At 40.1% G+C, this 16,737-nt stretch overlaps 1 protein-coding gene across 1 annotated transcript in view; it reads right to left on the bottom strand.

Moving 5' to 3' along the window:
• The window catches only part of LOC126091843 (uncharacterized), a 443,987-nt gene that overhangs the window by 115,307 nt on the left and 311,943 nt on the right, over nt 1-16,737 (bottom strand). The window contains exon 23 of the mRNA XM_049907099.1: nt 8,086-8,159. Within this exon, the coding sequence (XP_049763056.1) occupies nt 8,086-8,159 (74 nt within the window). The remainder of the gene's footprint in view (nt 1-8,085; nt 8,160-16,737) is intronic.

The following is a 16,737-nucleotide window of genomic DNA, read 5'->3' as shown; positions in this document are numbered from 1 at the left end:
ATTAATTCACAAGCACACACTTCCACAAGCTGTTCACTACAAAATCTACTTGTTTCAATGTTTTTGAACTTGTGTTCTGTTTTAAAATATGTAACAACTCCTCCTTTTCCCATATTACTTCTACATGAGTAAGCCACTAGACTGTACTCTTTAACCCTGTGATTATGTGGTGCTCAGTAGACATAGGAGGTTATCTTTATATACCTCACTAAATTTTCCAAACAGATAAGAAACAAACTTTTCTACCTTATTACTCAGTCCTCTAGTATTTTGATGGAATTAAGCTAACCTTAATTTTCTTTACATTCTTAAGCATTTTGTGGGGCTCTTGTACTATTTTGACTTCTTTCAAAACAAGATGCTTGAATCCTGATTCTAACTGTAAACAGATACCTCTACCGACACCAATGATGGTGGGAACACCCCCCCCCCCCCCAGCCCCTCCCTTTGTTATCTGTTATCTGCGAGAAGCTCAGCCTGCCTATCTTTCCATTGCCCTTCCGGTGTAGGCTGTGTATATTATATCCCCATCTCCCACTCTCAAGGACAAGTGTTCATCTTTTATATACCAAAGTAAACTTGTTTTTATTAAACATGATGTGCTCCTACTACTATTTATTGATATTTTTACAAGATGATAATGTTACATCTGGAATTTCATAGGGAGCTAATATCTTTCTTAATTTATGGCCAATTTTGAGTTTGATGTCCTGCAATATATGTTAATAAAATAAACTCAGTCACTTGAAAATGGCATAAAGGTCGAAACATAGGTCATAGTTAAATAAACAACAATACACTCAAATGGTGGTGTGATCATTTAAAAATTATTGTATGACTGGTGCTCAGCAACATCAAAAACTGTTCAGTGTTTCATGTTTGAATGTGAGGGTGAGAGAGTGAAATTGTAGTTTCATTATTAACAGACCTGAATGGCAGTATCAAATTAACTATTTATGATTACTCTGAGTGAAACTGGTATCCAAATTCTATGCACTTCTGGACATACTGTTCTAGAAGTGGCTAACTTATATCAAATTTATCTACATACTAGGGCCTGATTCATAGTGAAGAATAATATGAACATGAATTGTAAATGTGTCATCATATGGTGCAGAATGGATGACATTAGCCTGATACTCTGTCATTCATATGTTCTCGGATGCAGCAAGTACTACTGTTATAGCAATCTTAGGTCAACCTTGCCGTTGGTGGGGAGGCTTGCGTGCCTCAGCGATACAGATAGCCGTACCGTAGGTACAACCACAACGGAGGGGTATCTGTTGAGAGGCCAGACAAACGTGTGGTTCCTGAAGAGGGGTAGCAGCCTTTTCAGTAGTTGCAAGAGCAACAGTCTGGATGATTGACTGATCTGGCCTTGTAACAATAACCAAAACGGCCTTGCTGTGCTGGTACTGCGAACAGCTGAAAGCAAGGGGAAACTACAGCCGTAATTTTTCCCGAGGGCATGCAGCTTTACTGTATGATTAAATGATGATGGCATCCTCTTGGGTAAAATATTCCGGAGGTAAAATAGTCCCCCATTCGGATCTTCGGGCGGGGACTACTCAAGAGGATGTCGTTATCAGGAGAAAGAAAACTGGCATTCTACGGATCGGAGCATGGAATGTCAGATCCCTTAATCGGGCAGGTAGGTTAGAAAATTTAAAAAGGGAAATGGATAGGTTAAAGTTAGATATAGTGGGAATTAGTGAAGTTCGGTGGCAGGAGGAACAAGACTTCTGGTCAGGTGACTACAGGGTTATAAACACAAAATCAAATAGGGGTAATGGAGGAGTAGGTTTAATACTGAATAAGAAAATAGGAATGCGGATAAGCTGCTACAAACAGCATAGTGAGCGCATTATTGTGGCCAAGATAAATACGAAGCCCACACCTACCACAGTAGTACAAGTTTATATGCCAACTAGCTCTGCAGATGACGAAGAAATTGAAGAAATGTATGATGAAATAAAAGAAATTATTCAGATAGTGAGGGGAGATGAAAATTTAATAGTCATGGATGACTGGAATTCGAGTGTAGGAAAAGGGAGAGAAGGAAATGTAGTAGGTGAATATGGATTGGGGCTAAGAAATGAAAGAGGAAGCCACCTCGTAGAATTTTGCACAGAGCACAACTTAATCATAGCTAACACTTGGTTTAAAAATCATGAAAGAAGGTTGTATGGAAGAACCCTGGAGATACTAAATGGTATCAGATAGATTATATAATGGTAAAACAGAGATTTAGGAACCAGGTTTTAAATTGTAAGATATTTCCAGGGGCAGATGTGGACTCTGACCACAATCTACTGGTTATGACCTGTAGATTAAAACGGAAGAAACTGCAAAAAGGTGGGAATTTAAGGAGATGAGACCTGGATAAACTGAAAGAACCAGAGGTTGTACAGAGTTTCAGGGAGAGCATAAGGGAACAATTGACAGTAATGGGGGAAAGAAACACAGTAGAAGAAGAATGGGTAGCTTTGAGGGATGAAGTAGTGAAGGCAGCAGAGGATCAAGTAGGTAAAAAGACGAGGGCTAGTAGAAATCCTTGGGTAACAGAAGAAATATTAAATTTAATTGATGAAAGGAGAAAATACAAAAATGCAGTAAATGAAGCAGGCAAAAAGGAACACAAATGTCTCAAAAATGAGATCGACGGAAGTGCAAAATGGCTAAGCAGGGATGGCTAGAGGACAGATGTAAGGATGTAGAGGTGTATATCACTAGCGGTAAGATAGTTACTGCCTACAGGAAAATTAAAGAGACCTTTGGAGATAAGAGAACCACTTGTATGAACATCAAGAGCTCAGATGGAGACCCAGTTCTAAGCAAAGAAGGGAAAGCAGAAAGGTGGAAGGAGTATATAGAGGGTCTATACAAGGGCGATGTACTTGAGGACAATATTATGGAAAAGGAAGAGGATGTAAATGAAGATGAAATGGGAGATATGATACTGCGTGAAGAGTTTGACAGAGCACTGAAAGACCTGAGTCGAAACAAGGCCCCCAGAATAGACAACATTCCATTGGAACTACTGACGGCTTTGGGAGAGCCAGTCCTGACTAAACTCTACCATCTGGTGAGCAAGATGTATGAAAGAGGCGAAATACCCTCAGATTTCAAGAAGAATATAATAATTCCAGTGCCAAAGAAAGCAGGTGTTGACAGATGTTAAAATTACTGAACAATCGGTTTAATAAGCCACAGCTGCAAAATACTAACATGAATTCTTTACAGACGAATGGAAAAACTAGTAGAAGCCGACCTCGGGGAAGATCAGTTTGGATTCCGTTGAAATACTGGAACACGTGAGGCAATACTGACTTTATGACTTACTTTAGAAGAAAGATTAAGGAAAGGCAAATGTACGTTTCTAGCAGTTGTAGACTTAGAGAAAGCTTTTGACAATGTTGACTGGAATACTCTCTTTCAAATTCTGAAGGTGGCAGGGGTAAAATACAGGGAGCGAAAGGCTATTTAGAATTTGTACAGAAACCAGATGGCAGTTATAAGAGTCAAGGGACATGAAAGGGAAGCAGTGGTTGGGAAGGGAGTAAGACAGGGTAGTAGCCTCTCCTCGATGTTATTCAATCTGTATATTGAGCAAGCAGTAAACGAAACAAAAGAAAAATTCGGAGTAGGTATTAAAATCCATGGAGAAGAAATAAAAACTTTGAGGTTCGCCAATGACATTGTAATTGTGTCAGAGACAGCAAAGGACTTGGAAGAGCAGTTGAATGGAATGGACAGTGTCTTGAAAGGAGGATATAAGATTAACATCAACAAAAGCAAAACGAGGATAATGGAATGTAGTCAAATTTAGTCGGGAGATGCTGATGGAATTAGATTAGGAAATGAGACACTTAAAGTAGTAAAGGAGTTTTGCTATTTGGGGAGCAAAATAACTGATGATGGTCAAAGTAGAGAGGATATAAAATGAAGACTGGCAATGGCAAGGAAAGCGTTTCTGAAGAAGAGAAATTTGTTAACATGGAGTATAGATTTAAGTGTCAGGAAGTCGTTTCTGAAAGTATTTGTATGGAGTGTAGCCATGTATGGAAGTGAAACATGGACGATAAATAGTTTGGGCAAGAAGAGAATAGAAGCTTTCAAAATGTGGTGCTACAGAAGAATGCTGAAGATTAGATGGGTAGATCACATAACTAATGAGGAAGTATTGAATAGGATTGGGGAGAAGAGAAGTTTGTGGCACAACTTGACCAGAAGAAGGGATTAGTTGGTAGGACATCAAGGGATCACAAATTTAGTATTGGAGGGCAGCATGGAGGGTAAAAATCGTAGAGGGAGACCAAGAGATGAATACGCAAAGCAGATTCAGAAGGATGTAGGTTGCAGTAGGTATTGGGAGATGAAGCAGCTTGCACAGGATAGAGTAGCATGGAGAGCTGCATCAAACCAGTCTCAGGACTGAAGACCACAACAATAACAACAGGTCAACTGAAGAATGGTTTACAACCCGCTGGCTTTGACCTATGACATCATAGTTTACTCAAAGATATTAATGTCTTTATTTTTGAGCCATATCATTTATCTTCTGCGGTGAGGTGTCATCATTGTAAACTGAAATAAATGAATGTGTTCTTAAAAGAAGGGCTACACATTGTGTATGATTTTTGATGCTTGTATTAATTTAAATCATTTGTTCATTCCAGTTCATTCAGTACTCATTTTCATTCTTAGTGAGTTTGAGATATTTTGGAAAAATTGTTTTTCATTCTGGACAATTTTTACTTTTTGAGTTTCGTTTTTAGGTGTGGATTTATCTATTCCTATAAATATGGAAGACTTAAAGCAGGATTTGTTAACTGCAGTCTGGAATACAAATTTTACAGTAGTCGCTTTTTTTACCTTCGCTAGCACTAGTATTACTACAATAATTTTCAGTCGATACTAGTACTATCGAAGGTAAAAAGACCAACATATGAAAAATTTGTATCCCATACTTCCCATGACCTATATAGGTCACCTGAAGAATAGGATACTAGCACTAGCAAAGACGAATAACTCGACATGTGTAACATTGGCATCCTTTACCTCAGTATCCTGGGATACAAATATTACATATGTCATTATTTTTTGCCTGCTCTAGCACTAGTATCCTATTCTTCAGTTGACCTGTATAGTTCAACTGCAGTATGAGATACAAATTTTACTTATGTCAAGTTTTTCTCCTTTACTAACACGAGTATCCTGAATGAGATTTTCACTCTGCAGTGGAGTGTGCGCTGATATGAAACTTCCTGGCAGATTAAAACTGTGTGCCCAACTGAGACTCGAACTCGGGATCTTTGCCTTTCGCGGGCAAGTGCTCTACCATCTGAGCTACCGAAGCACGACTCACGCCCACTACTCACAGCTTTACTTCTGCCAGTACCTCGTCTCCTACCTTCCAAACTTTACAGAAGCTCTCCTGTGAACCTTGCAGAACTAGCACTCCTGAAAGAAAGGATATAGCGGAGACATGGCTTAGCCACAGCCTGGGGGATGTTTCCAGAATGAGATTTTCACTCTGCAGCAGAGTGTGCGCTGATATGAAACTTTCTGGCAGATTAAAACTGTGTGCCCGACCGAGACTCGAACTCGGGATCTTTGCCTTTCGTGGGCAAGTGCTCTACCATCTGAGCTACCGAAGCACGACTCATGCCCGCTACTCACAGCTTTACTTCTGCCAGTACCTCGTCTCCTACCTTCCAAACTTTACAGAAACTCTCCTGCGAAACTTGCAGAACTAGCACTCCTGAAAGAAAGGATATAGCGGATACATGGCTTAGCCACAGCCTGGGGAATGTTTCCAGAATGAGATTTTCACTCTGCAGCGGAGTGTGCGCTGATATGAAACTTTCTGGCAGATTAAAACTGTGTGCCCGACCGAGACTCGAACTCGGGATCTTTGCCTTTCGCGGGCAAGTCCTCTACCATCTGAGCTACCAAAGCACGACTCACGCCCGCTACTCACAGCTTTACTTCTGCCAGTACCTCGTCTCCTACCTTCCAAACTTTACAGACGCTCTCCTGCGAGAGGAGAGCTTCTGTAAAGTTTGGAAGGTAGGAGACGAGGTACTGGCAGAAGTAAAGCTGTGAGTAGCGGGCATGAGTCGTGCTTCGGTAGCTCAGATAGTAGAGCACTTGCCCCCGAAAGGCAAAGATCCCGAGTTCGAGTCTCGGTCAGGCACACAGTTTTAATCTGCCAGGAAGTTTCACGAGCATCCTGTTCTACAGTTGACCTACATAGGTAAACTGAAGTACAGATTTTACTGTTAAAGGTTTCTTATCTGTTGCTGGTACTACTAAGATAATTTTCAGTCGATACTATTTGTACTGAAAGTGAATAATAATAATTAAAAAAAAATCCCATACTTCAGTTGACCTATATAGGTCTATATAGATCTGTACAATATGTCATCTCTGGTGACGTCTGACATCCCATTCTTCAGTAATCCCACAAACCCTTGCAGATGTAACATGTGTTTCATTAGAGCACAATATGCCTCACAATTACATTTCACTTATTATTGTAGATCTGTTTTCTTGATTATATTCAACCCTTTTATTTATAGAATTGCTTTATTTATTTGTTTCTTTGCACAAGAGATTACATTGAGAGCAGAAGAGCAGGATTATCTTTGAGGGCAACATATCTTCATTAAGTATACAGGCCATAGTCTGTGGTGCTCATGACATGTAACAAACATTAGGTACCCATTACCCCACTGCATGCCATAATTAATGTAATTTGTTTGGAATTCCTGCTTTCAAGTGACTAACAACTGGCACTGACACATAGCAACAACAATAAAAATTATTTTTAATCATACCACAGTGTTTGGTTTAGTCACCACAGTAGTCAGGCAGAATAAATCTCTGATTAACAAACATCTCCACAAAGCCTGCTAACTTCCAAATTGTAGTAACAGGCACCGCACTCATATGACATTTCATTTCAATCTGCAACAGCCTGCTCAACTCACTATTCTCATGATTCACATCAGAGTTAACCCAGGGTTGGTCATGATGCTGTAGGACCTCCACAATACTCATATTTGTGTGCACAGTTGTTATTCCTATTACATCCAAATCACCCTTAATACTGTAATTACTGTGCTTAGCTAGGCTGTTCCCCACTCCACCTATCAGAATGTGATCAATCCTCTTTGCCAAAATCTTTGCACAAATTCCCTATGTCCCCTATCACCTGGTTAAGGGCAGCACTTGGCATCACAGTACTTGTGATCTGGAAACCTGTTTGTAATTTGTCCTGTACCATCTGCCCTACACCCCTCCCATTGCTACTATCAAGCACCAAGGCTTTTTTCTGCCTAATCTCTCTTGGTACCAATCTATGCTGAATTTCTTTGCTATAAGTCTGTTGCACCATACTGGGACATAGAGATTAATGAGGCTCTTCCCGTCCTACAGCAGGTAACAAGTCAAATTTATTTGATACTGTAAGTTCAAAAGCAGATGGTGTTGAAGAGCTATTCCCCTTTCACCCATTGCTTGTTACCTTTACCCTGTATCCACTCTTTTTGTCCATTCAACCTGTGTAGCTCAAATTTTGCATGTTCTAACTCAGCCTGAAGGGCACACATCTTTCCCTCTGGATTAGCAAGCTCTTGTATTTCTTGCAGAGCGTACAGTTCCATGAGAGAGCCTCATTGAACTCCCCATTCAGTTCTCCACTACAGTCACTGAAGTGAAACTCCAACCCACATTCTACAAATGCTGCTCCCACTTTGGTTAGTGAATGACAACATCCACACTTATCAGGAATTGCAACACAGATTACACACTTGAAAAATAGAATTAAATCACTTAGGCCTACAGATTAGTGCTTCAGGTGCAGAACTCAGCTCTTACTTACATGTGTTAATTAACTTAAAACAATAAAATGTAGCTTTTACTGCAATTTTAATGTATGCAAACTGTATGTAAACAAACAACTTGTGCAAAAGTTTCTAAATCAAACAACCTAAGTTTCACACAAATTTCCAGAAATATGAACTTAATAATGAATGGATAAGTTTTATTTAAATTGCTGGAAAGAAAAACATAACATACCTTTCTCAGTTCATTGTTCAATGGTTGACTGTCATGTTTTGCTTCTCTTTTTCTGCGCAGTTTCTCCTTGGCCCCTGTAATGTAAATTCAAATCTGTTTTCAGCTGATAATAACAAAATTATAATCTAGGGGCTAACATCAATGTGCTGGCAGGATTATTTATCTGCATAGGCCTAATTTTAGGTAGCTAAAGTGCCATCATCTTTAGTATTTGTCTGCTCTTTTCAAGTTTCTCAATTGTTACATAGCCACTGTGGATTATAGTAACAAAGGAATGTAATATTTTCTCCAGTGCATTCAGTTTAAACACACCAGCCACATTTTTGAAAATCATTATATGTTCTTGGACATTAAACTTTGATTTTCTGATGAGATCATGGCATTTTAACCAACTGATGAAAAATAGGTCCTAATGTATCCCTGCTTTACTGTTTTGAGTATAGTAATTGATCTAGCCACTGCTTGCATCAAGTGTAAATCGTAAATAAACATTGTTTACTACCAGATTTCTGACAACATTCTATCTTGATAAAACTATAACCTGGAGTGTATTAGGTCCTGTTATGCACCATATTGAAAGATAAACTCTATCTCTCTAAATATATGTAAGCATGCAAGTAATTTTCATAGAATTATCAACAGAGGTTGTTATAAAAGATCTAAAAAAACCTAACAGCTCAAGTTTAAAGGAAAATGTCACCATGTAATGAGTTAGATAGCTATGCATGTAGGTAGTGCAAGAAAATAACTGATAACAATAGTTTCAACAGATGCACAATTTTCTCATTGTCACTAGGATAGTAAGATTACTATGAGTTAATGACATGTATCTGTAATATACTGGAGAAGACATCAGATGGTGATTGACAGCTCGCTGTTACTGGGAGGGTGGCAGTTTAAACTGAGCTGTTGGACTGACAGTATTAACTGTTGTATTCCTGCCATACACTGATTACACATGCTGCTAGTATTTCCCCACAAAGGTGCAGTCATGGCCAGCCTTCCTCATGAAGGCATAGCTTTGGACACATCAACTGGCTCTTTTGACACCTCTGTTCTCACTGCAGCCAGCATCACCCGCCACCCACTTGCTGCCCCTTCTTGCTGCAATCCCAATCCTGCTTCTGTCCTCCTGTGCCTTTCTCCTGAGAATACAGCCATGGCTGGCATCCTTCCTGAGGGTAGCATAATATGTCTTCTGGCACTCCGCTTGCATTTGCTAGTGCTGTACCCGACACTGCACCTATGACGTAAAAGCCATAGTTGCCTCTCTGCACACAGCACCATGACTTGACAGCTGGACTGCCACTCTTATGCATCTGTACTGATGATCCTTCCATTGCCCCTGACCATACTCCAGCCAGGTTATTTTCCTGCTCCTATGCGCACTGCAGCGATCTGCATTCCACCACCCACTGGTCCTCCTCTGTTCAATTGTTCCAGCACTCTACTGTATGCCATGGTGACGCCATTGCTGCTACCCTGGGCCATCCTTCAGTCCTCATTGTTCCAGTGCTCCTGTGCCCATTATGGCAGTGAACCTTCTCCTGCCCCAGGGCTCCTTAGCCAGCTCCTTCTGGTGCCCTGGTGCACCTCATATCTGGCGACCACTTTTCCACTGTATTTGATCCCTCCATCCTACATTCATACCCTCTTCGTACTCTCCTTATGTGCCTCACTGCATGTCTCACATGCTCCATCTGTCCTACTGCAACCTGCTTCCTCTTCACTCTTGGCCGATGATCACTGTCCACAGGTTTTTCAGCACCCGCCAATGTTGTGTCTTTCATTGGTACATATGTTGGAATGGTCAATCCCACAATCCCAGTCTCCCAGTGCCTCCAGCAACTACACTATCACCATTCCATTCCATGGAGCTGCTTTGTACCCCTCCCCCCCCCTCCCCCCCGGCCACCACCCTGTCTTGTTGGACCTCCCAGGGAAGCTCCAATATTTAAGGTCAAGCACAGCCTTCGGCAATAGCATTCAACCACTCACTCAGTTCTGGTCCAGACCTGGCTACACTCATAGCTCATCAATCAGAACCCACTGAGACAAGCCCCGATGCTCCACTCTACATTGCATAGACTCTGCACTGCTTTACAGTACTTCACATGGAGTGGCCCTCACAGGTGCCACTCTAGAGCCATCCGGAATGAAGCTTCCCTCAGAATTAGTATCACACTAACGGATTTTGTTTCTGCTACCTTCATGCAGTCATGAACAATGTTTCAGTTGTTATTAGAACTAAACTTATGCATGAACTTGTGCTGTGAATTTAGTATCCTTAATTTCAATCAGGGAATCGTCATTATTTGAGTGTGCATCACCCAAATGGAACTTAACAGCAATGGTGAAGACCTCAACATGAACTGTTTTCTTCGTATTTTCTTCAGCACATACATGATATTTCAGGAGCAAACTGGCATATATTGAGATATGCTAGTAACTACCAATCTGAAAGGAAACCATAATACAAAATAGCCTCAATGTATTCTTAGATGCACCTATCTGAAATGTTCAGGAATGGTGCTGATGATAGTAAATTAAATAGTCACTTTTACAAATGAAGTTCAAGAATTTCACTAGCAATTTCAATGCATTTTACAATTCCTGTAGAAAGAATCTGCTGTGTTAAGGAGAGATATTGTCTATGTGTTTCTTTAAGATGCATGCAAGTATTTAAAAAGCTAACAAATTATTGTTTTGTTTGCATTTTATTATTGTAAATTTTGAGGTTTCACCAATATCACAAACAATCATTGAGAAACCTGCAAACGACAAACACACTTAAATCATCAACATAATAAATGCCATGAATTTCAAATAGCTGTATTTTGGAAATCATTAAGAACATAACATATATTTATAAAATATATTGTCTCTTTGGACTGATCCATAATAACAAATATTAATATATGCCTGTTTCTTCTGAAACACATTGTGCTTTTGTTGCATCAGTGAAGGGTTGGCATGGTTATTAACAGATCTGGCATGGTTAATTTAAGGGGGGACCAAAGATCTCAGCAGTTTGGTCTCTTAGGAATTCACACACACAATTTAAGGGGTGGTCACAGCTTCCAGTCACCACCCCATCACCTGCTGGGATGGAATATGTGCACCCCCAACTATCTATGTGTAGTGTTACTCATGTAAAAATGAGTCAACATTTCCTAAATGTTTATGTAACTAAGGCAGGACTCAGGTACCAGCCCAGTATTCAACTAGTAGGATGTGGGAAACTGCCTAAAAACCACATCCCAGCTGGCCAGCACAACAACCCTCGTCATTAATTCACCATGCGGATTCGATCTGGAGCTAGTGCACTTTCCTGTTCCAAAAGTGGCACTTCAATATGGTCGTCCTTTGGTGGGTAAATGCTCTGTTTGAACTCAACGTGGTTATTCAATTTGTGCTAAAATGAATGATGAAATGGTTTGTAGTCCACTACTCATTCTGTATTTAACTCATCTCAAAAAAAGAAGCTTGCTTTTATCAGTGTAGCATACTTTGCTAGATGTTTGATGCAATGCACAAAATGTCATACTCATAGTGGCTATTATGTATAAGGGAGCTAAGAATTGCTCCCCACATACTGCTCCTCCCCCCTGATTGTAAAGTGGATGTCATCACTTCTTCCCCTACCTCCACACTTCTCTCCAAACTCTCCTACTCCTACAGTTGTTTACATTTCATGGCTAGAGGGTACAAAAAGATTTTATCCTTTATTCTTGTGTATGAAGTTCTACAATCTTTGTGATACATGACAAAATTCATCTTTCAACTTTCACAGAACCATAGAAAAATAAGTACTTCTCTGTTCCTTTATTTAAACTACTGAAAGTAGAACTGTCATTTCGAATGGGAATGAGAATTTAATTATGCATCATGTTCATAACTCTCAAAAAGCATACCTGTTGTTTATGATGTCTGTACTGTATGTGAGTAATGTACAAATTCTTGATGGCAACTAAAGAATGACGAATTACAAGTCTTGTTTCTCATCTGATTGGCAACTAATTTTTACTTTCTGTTGATTTTGTTTTAGAGTGATAGTGTTACTGCATTTTGTATGATAAGGGATCTCCAAAGAAACACTGAAGAATTATGAACTGGAGAAGTTCATCTGTGAGTGCAAAAGTATCCATGAGTTATGTATGTATATGATAGTACAGTCTTGCTCATAAATTAAGGATGATGCTGATATATGGTGAAACAATGCTCTTGTGGGTGGTTTGCTGGTTTAAATCACCTTGGGGTATGACCATGTGGTGCACTTGACCTGCGGTCATCGCACTGTGGTGCTGGCAGCAGTCCACATATGCGGAGGTGTGCTGGTGCATGTCAGAGTACAATGCAGTGAGTACGTGTGCAGATGTTTTCAGATATGCTAATGGTGACTGTGTGTTGAAAATGGCTCAAAGAACACGTATTGGTAAGGCAGGTGACAGGTTGAGATTCATTGGGAGAGTCCTTAGAAAATGTAGTCCATCAACAAAGGAGATGGCTTACAAAACACTCGTTCAACCTATACTTCAGTATTGCTCATCAGTGTGGGATTCATACCAGGTCGAGTTGACAGAGGAGATAGAGAAGATCCAAAGAAGAGTGGCATGTTTCATCACAGGGTTATTTGGTAAGCGTGATAGCATTACAGAGATGTTTAGCAACCTCAAGTGGTAGACTCTGCAAGAGAGGCGCTCTGCATCGCGGTGTAGCTTGCTGTCCAGGTTTCGAGAGGGTGCGCTTCTGGATGAGGTATCAAATATGTTGCTTCCCCCTACTTATACCTCCCGAGGAGATCACAAATGTAAAATTAGAGAGATCAGAGCATGCATGGAGGCTTTCCGGCAGTCGTTCTTCCTGTGAACCATATCCGACTGGAACAGGAAAGGGAGGTAATGACAGTGGCACATAAAGTGCCCTCTGCCACACATTGTTGGGTGGCTTGTGGAGTATAAATGTAGATGTAGATGTAGATATTAATGACGTTATGAGGGGTAGAATACTAGGGCGACTGGAGGCTGGTCAAACACAGCAGGTCATAGCACGGGCCCTCCGTGTGCCCAAAGTGTGATCTCAAGATTATGGCAACGATCCAGCGGGCAGGAAACATGTCCAGGCACTACAATACCAGACATCCACAGTGTACAACACCACAAGAAGACCAATATCTCACCATCAGTGCCTGCAGACGGCCATGGAGTACTGCAGGTAGCCTTGCACGGGACCTTACTGCAGCTACTGGAACAGTTGTCTCCAGACACACAGTCTACAGATGACTGAACAGACATGGTTTATTCTCCCGGAGACCTGCAAGGAGCATTCCACTGATCCCTGGTCACAGGACAGTCCTTAAAGCCTGGTGTCAAGAACACAGTACATGGTCATTGGAACAGTGGTCCCAGGTTAAGTTCATGGATGAGTCGAGGTATAGTCTGAACAGTGATTCTCACCAGGTTTTCATCTGGCGTGAACCAGGAACCAGATACCAACCGCTTAATGTCATTGAAAGGGACCTGTATGGAGGTTGTGGTTCGATGGTGTGGGGTGGGATTATGATTGGTGCATGTACACACCTGCATGTCTTTGGCAGAGGAACTGTAACAGGTCAGGTGTATTGGGATGTCATTATGCACCATTATGTCTGCCTTTTCAGGGGTACAGTGGGTCCCATCTTCCTCCTGATGGATGATAATGCACGGCCCCACTGAGCTGCCATCGTGGAGGAGCACTTTGAAACAGAAGATATCAGGTGAATGGAGTGCCCTGCCTGTTCTCCAGATATAAACCCCATCGGGCACATCTGGGATGCCCTCGGTCGAAGTATTGCTGCATGTATTCAAACCCCTACAACATTTCAGGAGCTCCGACAAGCACTGTTGCAAGAATGGGAGGCTATGCTCCAGCAGCTGCTGACCACCAGCTCCAGAGTATACCAACCCATTGTGCGGCCTGTGTATGTGTGCATGGTGGTCATATCCCATTCTGATGTCAGGGCACGTGGGCAGGAAACAGTGGCATTTTGTAGTACATGTGTTTTGGGATGGTTTTCTCACCTTATCACCAATACCGTGGACTTACAGATCTGTATCGTGTGTTTCCCTATTTGGCTACACTATTAGCACCAGTTTTGTATATTGCCACATTGTGTGGCACCACAGTCTGCAATTATCCTTAATTTATGAGCATGAGTGTATACTCCATTCTCAGTCATGTAAAGTAATATATAGCCATTCTCAGATAAAATCACATTGTCAAAAAATTGAAGCAAAAATAAAGAATTAATTAAATCAGCAAAAATAACCAATGAGGCATATCAATATGTCAGACTTGGAGCAGCTCTTTTTGAAGTACCTTGATATTGCAACATATAATGCACGTAATTTGTTTTAAGTCTCCAAAGATATCCTAATTTGATTGTAATCACTGCAGACAAAGGATCCACCACTGTTATCACAAACAATAGTGATTATCTGATGAGAGTTCATGACTAATTGTACCTCCATCCATAACTACTTCACATTTTGGGGTTAAAAAAAAAAAAAAATTCTAATGCTTATTTTTCCCATGCCCTGTAATGAGAAAAACTGACTCTATAGCACAATGTAATGTTCTGAGCCCTGATGGCTGCATGCCACATGCTGACACAGAGCCCTTCTACGGTGAAGCTCAAAATAAGAAAATAACTGTCTACCCAGGAACAAATGAGCTCTCTGATTCTGATGCACAATTAGTTAAAATAAATAACAAAGTGCCTTACAGTATGGATACTACTCAGTGGAAAGCAGTTAGAATAGTTAATGACTTCAGTAAAAATGTTTTTATTAACAGTTTACACGGTATGACCTACGATGAAATTTATAATGAAGAAAATGTTATCATAAAATTTGATCTACTCCATCCACAACTCCCAGCTGAGTAATCTGCTCATCTGACAGCTATGCAGTGGGCACCAGTTCTATTCTTAGCCAAATCGGTGAATTTTCAATTCAAGGAATGGGTGCTGTGTTGTCCTCATCATCATTTTATCATCACCGACAAGCAGGTTGCTCATGTTGCATCAGCTAACAAGCCTTGGAACTCAACGACTGAGCTTCCCCTGGTGGGATCTCTGGGCCATCAATGCTATGTAGTCACCATTTCAATGATAAATTCATGTCATTACCTGAAAACAATGTTCTGCATAAGCTGATCAAACAGGATGTTAAACAGCCATGTAAAAAACCATGGATTGCTAAACAGATTAAATTGTCTTATGAAAGGAAAAGGGAATTGTATCGGTTGGCAAGAACAAGTAGATCCTGCAATAGTTGCACATAAAAAACTACTCAAACTTATTAAGAAAGGTTATTGAACATGCACACAATGTCAGAAATCAGTAATTCCAACAACAGACTTTAGGCTATATGGAACTTAGTGAAACAAGAGACAGGACAACCGACCACAGAAGAGGCTAACATCATTTCTTAAATATAGTAGAAAGCTTAGGGACATACACTTCAAGAGAAAAATCACAGCAGTATGTAATAAAAAAAAAAAATAAAAAAAAATAAAAAAAAAAATAAAAAAAATAAAAAAAAACCCTCCTATAAAATTCAATCACATGAATGTATCACCAACTTCTCCTTCTGAAATTACGAAAATTATACATTCTCTCAAAAATAAAAGCTATCTGGTTTTGATGGGGTTTCCAATAGAATACTAAGGATTTGCTTCCATACAATAAGCCTGGTCTCATTCAAAATATATAATGCATAACTAATTCACAGTTTTTTTTTTTCAGAGAGACTGCAAAATGCCATTGCTAAACCTCTCATTAAGAAAGGCAATAATAGAGATGTCAGTAACTACTGATCTGTTTCACTGCTGACATCACTTTCCAAAATTTTTGTGAAGGTGATATCCTCTATAATAATATGCCTCCTTAGTAACAACATCCTCAGCAAATCACAGTTTGGATTTCAGAGGTGGTGCTCTACCGAGAATGCCATTTACATGTTCACTAACCAAATTTTACAAGCATTAAATAAGAAGATAGTGCTGGTTGGTATTTTCTAGGACCTCCCTAAGGCATTTGACTGTGTGAATCACAGTATTCTCCAACAAAATTTGAAGTTTTATGTTATTGATGGTATAGGTAAACAGTGGATAATGTTGTGCCTAACCAAAAGAATGCTGAATGTTGTACTTAGTAATTCAACCAATATAGTGAGGGCACCCCCCAATTTTGAAAAAGCCACAACATATTCAGGAAATAATAAATAGGGTGGAAACTTCAAAATTCTTAGGCGTCCATATTTAAATTGGATAAAGCACATTATCTGGTGCTCACCCATGGTCATCTTGTAGACATCTGTTTTAGGGTTTGGTCATTCTGACTACTGCTTCACAATATATTTTTACCCTCATGAAGATTGCTGGGAATAATCCACTGCAATACAGAAGGAACAATGATGGACATAATTACAATAACAGAAGAAAAAATGACATTCATTACTTCACTTTAAGGTTCTCTTTAGCACCAAAAGGGATGCACAACACTACATTCTGATCACTTATTCTGTGATATAAAATGTTTGACACACAGGAAAGTAAAATTTGAAAACAAGCTGAAGTCTCTCCGTGACAACTCCTTCTATTCTGTAGAAG

The sequence above is a fragment of the Schistocerca cancellata genome, chromosome 7, assembly GCF_023864275.1.
Source record: "Schistocerca cancellata isolate TAMUIC-IGC-003103 chromosome 7, iqSchCanc2.1, whole genome shotgun sequence".
Taxonomy (NCBI): Eukaryota; Metazoa; Arthropoda; class Insecta; order Orthoptera; family Acrididae; genus Schistocerca; species Schistocerca cancellata.
Note: the sequence above shows the minus strand (reverse complement) of the source record. Positions and strands in the feature narration are given on the sequence as shown.